The sequence below is a fragment of the Haematobia irritans genome, chromosome 2 (genome assembly GCF_050003625.1).
Source record: "Haematobia irritans isolate KBUSLIRL chromosome 2, ASM5000362v1, whole genome shotgun sequence".
Classification (NCBI taxonomy): domain Eukaryota; kingdom Metazoa; phylum Arthropoda; class Insecta; order Diptera; family Muscidae; genus Haematobia; species Haematobia irritans.
In genome coordinates, this window is record NC_134398.1 from 95,729,758 (window position 1) to 95,739,234 (window position 9,477).

General features: G+C 38.1%; 1 protein-coding gene across 1 annotated transcript; it reads left to right on the forward strand.

Annotated features, from left to right (window-relative positions):
- The first annotated feature begins 8,085 nt into the window (after nt 1-8,085).
- LOC142223369 (uncharacterized) lies at nt 8,086-9,190 on the forward strand. Its single transcript, XM_075293258.1, has 3 exons — nt 8,086-8,156; nt 8,246-8,432; nt 8,485-9,190. Exon 3 carries the CDS (start codon nt 8,690-8,692, stop codon nt 9,113-9,115), a length of 426 nt encoding a protein of 141 aa, XP_075149373.1. The 5' UTR covers nt 8,086-8,156; nt 8,246-8,432; nt 8,485-8,689; the 3' UTR covers nt 9,116-9,190.
- Nucleotides 9,191-9,477: the final 287 nt, after the last annotated feature.

Consider the following 9,477-nt stretch of genomic DNA (forward strand, 5'->3'; position numbering starts at 1 on the left):
TATTGTACAAAAATATAGAAAGACAGATTAGCTTTTAGTTGTAAATATACTCCCTTGTAAAGAAGTTCACTGTTCTTTAAATTTAAATGTAATTATCTGTGTTTTTCATGTAATGATATATTTTTTGTTAATGTGTTAAATGTTTTTTCTTTTTGTTTAAAGTAATTTCCCTGAAGACGAGCATCGGAGATGTCTCGAAATATTGGAAAAATTTTAAATATAAAAATACAACTCAAAAAACAACAACATCTGTTTTTATTCACATGACCTCAAGCCGAACTAAGCAAATACAATTAAAAGTTTAAAGGTCAACTAATTAAAACAACGAAATATAAAATTTTTACAAGATTTTCTATGGCAATAAAATTTTTGTAGATTATTTTTGGCTCGAGTGGCTATAGTGATTTTTCTGTGATTGGGGATCGGTTTATTTGGGGGCTATATATAATATATATCGATACGGACCAATTTTGGCATGGTTGTTATTGGCCATACATACACTAGCGAAATGTACCAAATTTCAACCGGATCAGATGAATTTTGCTCCTTCAAGAGGCTCCGGAGGTCAAATATGGAGATTGGATTATATGGGGGCTATATATAATTATGAACCGATAGGGACCAATTTTTGCATGGTTGTTAGAAACCATATACTAACACCACGTATGAAGTTTCCACCGGATCGGACGAATTTTGTCCCTCCAAGGGGCTCCGGAGGTCAAATATGGGGATCGGATTATATGAGGGCTACATATAATTATGGATCGAATCGGATGAAATTTGCTCCGCAACCCAAATATGGGGATCGGTTTATATGGGGGCTATATATAATTATGGACCGATGTGGACCAATTTTTGCATGATTATTAGAGACCATATACCAACATCATGTACCAAATTTCATCCGGATCAGATGAAATTTGCTTCTCTTTGAAGGTACGCAAGCCAAATTTGGGGGTCCGTTTATATGGGGGCTATACGTAAAAGTGGTCCGATATGGCCCATTTGTAATACCACCCGACCTACATCAATAACAACTACTTGTGCCGAGTTTCAAGTCGATAACTTGTTTCGTTCAGAAGTTAGCGTGATTTCAACAGACGTACGGACGGACATGCTTAGATCGACTCAGAATTTCACCACGACCCAGAATATATATACATTATGGGGTCTTAGAGCAATATTTCGATGTGTTACAAACGGAATGACAAAGTTAATATGCCCCCCAGATTACTTCAGATTACTGGCGGACCTGGAAAACGTTAACTTAAGCAGTCTGCTAATGTTTTTGGAACAATCTGGTTGGTTCAACAGAAGAAAATAATCGAGAAGGTTCAGCGGTTAAAACTAGAAGTTCCCATATGTAATAGGTACTTTTAGTTAATGTGGTATCACAATGGACTGAATAGTCTAAGTGAGCCTGAACCTTAATCGGGCTGCCACTTTAACCTAACCTAACCTAACCCCCATCCAATGGTGGAGGGTATAGAAATAGAGCATAAACACCCAGAAAAAAGTGCCTTCGAAACTAAAGGAAAAACTGTTTATCAATTTAGTTTAGCAATTTTATTTCCATTAAGTTAAATTTTTGTGTGAAATAATAAAATTTACTTGTTTCAGTAAAAAAAATCCTGATAACAAAGCATTCGTAAAAATAAACAAAAAACCGAACTAAAACCAAGTTTCCTCAAATTTAGTAAAATTTCTTAAAAACGATAACACTGAATTCCTTTATTATAGAAAGCTTATCATACATACGAATAACACTTGGCATAGAAAAATATTTTAGTTCATTCGTAGTAAGAAGTATTCAATCCTTTCAAAACTTAAGGAAACACACTTGTTAGAATATAGGAAATGTTCCTATATTTTTTAATTACCTGTAATCGATACCTGTCATCCATGTAATCGATATGTTTGCGCGCGTGTGTTGTTTTTAGTTTGAATCGCGTTGTTATGGTATACGGAGAGATTCCGCCTTCACTCGACTTCATTTTGGAATCTTCAATTATCAGGTAACATTCATACAGTGACGCTAACCTTTTGTGAAAAAAATGGTTTATGATTTTTTATATTTGTAGGTATTGAAATTGTAAAAGGGGGACAAAATCGTTAGGAAGCATCTTATTAAAAGAGAAAGAAACAAGAAGAAGAAAATCATTACGTTTTACAATTGGTAACTTTACTTGGAAATTGGAAATAGTGGAATAATAAACTAATATTTCAAAACCAGTCGATGCTGTTAATTCTTAATAAATATATTTAATATAAAATATTTTTGAGTGTTGTTGACCTATTTTATGTTTATACTGATTATTAATTTTGTTCGGCTTGAGGTCATACACTGAAAAAACAGTTAACCCTTTTCCATTGCAAAATGAACAAAACTGTAGTAATATTGACCATGATTTAGCCCTTAAGATTTTTTTCAACTTGTCTAGTTTATAATTCTCATAAATTTTAGTTTATCTATAACATTGTATTTTAGTTCATTTTTACAACACCATAAGATTTATATACCTCTACCAAGTTAAAAAGTCAGTATTATTTTGGTTTACTTGCTTATTTTGTGGGAAACTCGATAATAAAAATTGGTTAACAGTCCCTTTAAAATTTCGACGACTAAACTATTTTTAAATCAATCATTCCACAGTACAGAGAAATTAAATAATTAAAGGAACAACAAACCGTTTTACTATTATGAAAATTTTCATACATTAAAATTAAACTTTCTTTAAGCAAAAGTACTTTATTATAAAAACGTATGATGAAAGTTCTTAATACAATGTTAATTACAAAATTATGACCACGTGAAACAGGGAGTAGTTTAATTGAACTCGCTGTTTGGACATTTTGACTTATCGTTTTTTATTCATCGTAGGTATTTTTTTAACATATCTTGCTGGAAAAAATGGAAGCAATAATGAAAATTGTTAAAAATTAACACCATGTAATGAAATATAATTTTTTATTTCTTTAAAATTTTAGCTTGTAACTTACCTTATTTGGGGGCATTTTATCAAATGGTGTAAGGAATTCAACTTTTCTTTGGAAAACGTATCTCATAAACATACCTGAAACAATTAGAGAAATAATGAAGTATTCTATATAAACTCATAAAAGTGTGTTTTTATCGAGATTATATTTTCAACCGTCGAACGGAACGGACGTGTTTTTTAATAGCGGATAAAATCATCGTAATAAGTACCTACTACGAATTTCAAGTGTGGTGGGATATTAGGCCACCATGCAGAGAAATTCAAAGACATCCACTGGCTTGCTTACTTCAGGGTCCAGTGGACTGGTATCGACTGGAGTTATAAATTTGGGCAATGACCAAGAGTTAGGCCCAATTAGTAGACCTGTAAACGGGTCGACAGGTGGCGACAATTTGATAAGTCGAACCTTTTCCAAGGTAACGACATCAAAAGGAGGTAATCCCTCACGAAAGAGATTCAAGGAACGCAGAAATGCTTTGTTTATCCTAAAGAAATTAGGATCAGTCGACCCAAGCACGTTGTCGGCTAAACAAAGCGATTCCTTAAAATGGGCTCAAGGAATTCTTGAGGCTGGAAAAAGGGAACGATCACCGGATGAGCTGCCATCCTCCAAAAGGGATCAACGATCGTTTGCCTCAGTTGCTAAAGACAGCCTTGTGATGGCTATCATATATAAAGGAGCATTGGACGGTATGGTTCCAAAGCAAAAATGGGGGAAATTGAGAATGCTTTGTCTGGCGTCTACTCACAGGTGCTGGAAAAGTTTCCCGGCCCAGATCCTCGACACCAAGAGGCTGGTTGGTATCAAGGACGATTTAAGCTAGTCGCATTTGGGGACCATATGTCTATAGAATGTTTTAATGCTGCTCTGATACTAATTGGTGAAGTTTGGGAAGGAGCTGCTCTAGAGTTAGTCGAGAAGAAAGACATACCGGCTAGACCTAGATCACATGCGTGGATACCTGCAAACCTTCCTGACCCTGAATCTATTTTAAATAGACTGAAACAATGCAATCCAGATCTTCCTACAGCTGATTGGAAGGTTGGCCGTTTGGATGAAGTGGATGGACCAAGACGGCATGCAGTGTTTATATTGAACACTCATTCTTTGCAACATCTAGCAAAGTCTCAGGGCCGTGTATATTATGGCTTTCATTATATCCAAATGAAGGTGTATAAAAACGATCAGCTAAAGGATTCAGAAATGGTCAAGCCTCTGTCTGAATCAGAAGTAAGCGGATCCTCTTGCGACGTCGAGGGAGATACCAAAGTTGAAGACATGGATAGATACCGTATGCGTGAGGAGGCTTCTACTGCCTCAGAACTCACCAAAGTTGAACCTATGGTTATTGCGAGAGTCACCGAGATCTCTGAAGAGGACATTCTTGATGACTCGATTGAAGCGGCTGATGTGACGGTTGTTGAAAATCTCGATGGTCCTACGGCTCCTCCAGATAAATCTTCATCATTGTAAGGCTGCATGTGCTGCCTTAAAAGTTCTCCTGATGAAAGGGGACATAGACATAATTCTTATTCAAGAACCATATGTTTATAGAAACAAAATATGTGAATTAAGTACTCCGGGGTTCAAACTTCGAGCCTGCATAATTGCTAAAAACGAGCTTAACTTGTTTCTGCATCCTTCAATGTGCAATGCAGACACTGTCGTTGCCAATTTAGAAATATCCAAATGCAAATATTGGGTATCTTCGGTCTATATGGGACATGACAGGGAGATGCCTCCATGTGCCGTTAAGACCTTAGTTGAGGAGTCACTGAAAACAAAGACGAAACTCATTATGGAATGCGATGCGAATGCGCATCATATTATATAGGGAAGTAGTGATACTAATGCAAGGGGAGAGTCGCTAAAAGAGTTTATTTTGCGTACTAATCTGGTAGTTTGCAACCAGGGAGATGCCCCAACCTTTGTCACTAAAAACAGGCAAGAGGTTTTGGACATCACCTTGGCCTCGCAAGAACTGAATGAAATGATATCTGAGTGGCAGGTTTTAAGTGAACACAGCTTCTCAGATCATCGCTACATCAGTTTCAAATTTGATGTTCATACCACCAAGACCATATTTCCGCCAAATGTTAGGAAAGCTGACTGGAATAGGTATAGGGAATCATTCAATATGATGATACCGGAAATACCAGAGACAAATATGAGCACTGTGCAAGTTATCGAACACGCAGTGGAGAGGATTACTAAGACCTTCAACATTTCACTGAAAGCTGCATGCCCTAAAGGGAAGCCAAGGGGGAAAAATCGACCACCATGGTGGTCTACGGAGTTAAGTAATATGAGGAAATCGTGCAGGAAGCTCTTTAACAAAGCAAAGTCCACCAGAGCTCCTATGGATTGGGACGCTTACAAGAAGAATCTGAGAGGATACAAGCGAGAACTGAGAAAGGATCAGCATAACTCTTGGAATGATTACTGCAGCAGCATTGAGAATACGTCCGAGGCTTCCAGACTACGGAAGGTGCTCGCATCCACGAGCTCCGCTCCAGGTTTCATTAAAACATTGGAGGGCAATTGGACAACGTCCAGTGAGGAGACGCTGGAGGTACTATTGGACATACATTTTCTCGGAAATCGGACGGTTGAACCATGCACTGGCGGTGCCACAGTGGCTCAGCGGTCGTTTCCTATGGAGGAAATTGTATCAGAATCTAGAATAAAATGGGCGTTAAATAGCTTTGGATCATTCAAATCCCCCGGACCTGATGGAATTACTACGGCGGAGGTACAAGCGGTGGCTGACAGAATTATATACAGGATGTATCAACTTAGCATATATTCCACGAAAGTGGAGGGAATCAAAAGTCGTTTTCATACCTAAAGCGGGAAAAGCCTCTCACTCGAAGGATTTCCGACCAATCAGCTTATCATCATTCCTACTTAAGACTCTGGAGAGGATGATAGATATTTATCTTAGAACTAGCGTCGATTCAAGTTTGCTGTCGAAACGACAACATGCATACTCGAAGGGCAGGTCTACTGAGACCGCATTACATGAACTAGTCAGCTTTATTGAAAGCTCACTATCTGTCAAAGAATACACAATCGTGGCGTTTCTAGACATCGAAGGGGCGTTCAATAACGTCCATCCAAGCTCGATATTAAATGGACTGACAACTCTGAATGTTGATCCAGGTATACTTAGGCTGTTAGACGAACTTCTAAGGAAGAGACGCATTTCAGCCACACTAGGACAAGCAAACATACAAAGGTATGTGAACAGAGGCACTCCTCAAGGAGGAGTTCTATCACCTCTTCTTTGGAATGTTGCTATAAACGACCTTCTGGTTTCCCTAGAAAAAGAAAGGATACAAGAGGTGGCATACGCAGATGATGTGGCGCTAGCAGTCAGGGGAAAATTCCCATCAAGAGTTAGAGATATTATACAGAGAGCCCTCCGGATGACTGAGAAATGGGCGAAAGATAATGGTCTTGGGGTAAATCCTGCAAAGACAGAACTAGTCATGTACTGCACCTTTAGGAAGTGTGCAAAATACCTTGGCGTTATTTTGGACAGGAAGCTGAACTTTAAGCTTAATATTGAAGAAAGGGCGAGGAAAGCAACGGTAGCTTTATACCCGTGCAAAAAGGCAATAGGGAAAAAGTGGGGACTAAAACCAAAAATTGTACATTGACTATACACGGCAGTGGTTAGACCTATAATGCTATATGGTGTTTTAGTCTGGTGGCCGGCACTTCACCAGCCGACAAGTTTAGACAAAGTTCAGCGTATGGCGTGCTTGTGTATCTCAGGTGCATTCAGCAAGACAGGAACAAACTCCCTTAATGTCATACTGCATCTATTGCCTTTAGACATGTTGGCCAAACAGTCAGCTGCAACAACGGCTGTGCGGTTGCGCGAGCTATCGCTGTGGTCGGAAAAAAGTTACGGTCACAGTTCGGTCCTCAAAATAATGCCAGATGTGCCTAACGTAGTGGAGTACACTTTGGCGAGTCCACTTTTCGACAAAAAGTTTGAGACTCTAATTCCCAACAGTGAGGCGTGGTGTACACGGACCCCGGGGAATAAGATATATAGATTTCTACACTGATGGCTCCAAATTGGATGGCCAAGTGGGTTTCGGAATATATTCTAAAGATCAGGAACTTCGAATAGCGAAAAGATTTCCTGATCACTGTAGTGTTTTTCAGGCTGAAATATTAGCAATAAGAGAAGTGGTGAATTGGCTGAAAAGTAATGTTCCAAAAAAATGTGGGCATTAATATATACTCAGACAGTCAACCTGCAATAAAATCCTTGGACTCTGTGTTCCTCAACTCGAAAACGGCCATCGACTGTCGCAAATCTCTCAATGAAATGGCTGAGCAGTACAATATTCACCTAATATGGGTGCCTGGCCATAGGAACATACCGGGGAACTGCGAAGCGGATGAGTTGGCAAGGCTAGGGACTACCTTACATATTCCAGGGGAACTAGGATTTGTTGGTATGCCCCTAGCTACCTGCAAGCTCATACTGCGTGATAAGGCTGTTATGATGGCAAATGTTCGATGGGAGAATTATAAGGGTTGTAACGACACCAAGCAAATATGGCCCCGTTTCAACTTAAACCGCACACTAGATATGCTAGTGTTCTCGAGACGTCAGTCACTCCTGATATCTGCTATAACGGGTCGCTGCCTGATAGGCGATTTTGTTAAAACTATTGGCGCGAAGTATAATGACTATTGTATGAGCTGTCGTGATGCGGAGGAAAAATAATCAATTAAACACCTCTTGTGTGAGTGTCCTGCATTTTGTGTAAAGCGCAAGCAACTTTTAGGAGCATATACCTTCAGATTACTGGCGGATCTGGAAAACGTTAACTTAAACAGTCTGCTAATGTTTTTGGAAGGAAGGTTCAGCGGTTAAAACTAGAAGTGCCCATATGTAATAGGTACTTTTAGTTAATGTGGTATCACAATGGACTGAATAGTCTAAGTGAACCTGAATGTTAATCGGGCTGCCACTTTAACCTAACCTAACCTGAAAATTGAGTTTCTGTATGTCGAAAGTACTGTCAACTCTACGATCCGATATGTCATAATTAGTCACTTGCTGTTTTGGTATCGACTAATAATGCTTAAAATATTTTTTTTATATTGTAAGTGAAAATGGAGCGCAAATGGTAAGAAAACTTGGAAAATAGTATACAAATTTGTTTTCTTGTATATTACGTCGTTTTGTACAACTGGTTTTATTGTTTTCATATTTCAGTTTAAAGAAGTCGACCATGCAGCAGCTGAAGGCTCTTACTTCGTTTATGGAGGCCAATCCAGATTTAGCTCGGGGTATTCCGGTTTTTGGATCGACCAGAATCTACTCAGAAGAGCAGTGGCAAGATTTAACCCAAGAGCTCAATTCATTGGGTCCACCAACACGCTCTACATTTGATTGGAAAAAGGTTACATTTTTGTGTTTTGTTTGGAAGTTTTGACTAAATTTTTATTTTATAGACTTGGACGGATTTAAAATCCAGAACGAAAAAAAAAGATTGCTTCCAACAAAAAAAGCTTAGTTCAAACAGGAGGTGGCCTTTATCGATTTTCACAGTTAAGTGAACTTGAAGAGTCTGTTGACAGAACTCTTCATCTTTCTTCTGCCGCAGCGCCCAGTGGTTCAACATTTGGTATTGAAGAAGATGAGGACAGTTTACTGTCAATGGAGATATTGACGACTAGTCCAGATAAAGTAGTTATTACGAGTCCTACATGTGAAAACGCTGCCGAAAAGAAAGATAAAGATTCTCAGGTACGATCTCAAAACAAAGGAAATGAACTATCGCCCTGCTCAATGCCTTCATCTTCAAAAAAGAAGAAAATGTGTGATGAAAAGGAATCCAGTTTTTCATGTAAGAAAAAGAAAACTACAACTAATGAGCAATTGGAACTAATACGGCGACAACTAAAATTGGCCGAACAAAATTCAATGACAACGGTCGAAGCAACTGAGCAGATTAAAAGGTTAGCCGAAGCAGCAGAGAGGATTGCAGTTGCGGCAGAGACACAAGCCCAAAGTACCCGAAAAATTGAGGGTAGTCTACTCAGAATTGAAGAATCAATTGAAAATTTCTTGTATAACAATTGAATACAAACTTTATCAATGTTAAGTACTTACTCCTTCAATTGAATTCCTATATATATTTAAGTTTTTAAAGTTAAAGTGAAGTAGACTGATTTTTTAGTTTTCGTTATAACTCCGTTACTAATTACATTAAATTACACAATAAAAATATGTATTGGCTGGCCATTAAATTGCTCATATTTCTTTTCACATTATTAAAAAGGGTTTCAAGTCCACTTTTATTAGATTTCGGGCCTAATGTGAATGGACTAAAACAAATGGTAGTATCAATCACCAACGTCAATTAATTTATACAATTGTACAACTTTAGTGTTTGTGATTGATTTTTGTTTTAATTCAAATATTAGTTGAATCAATTAAAATTT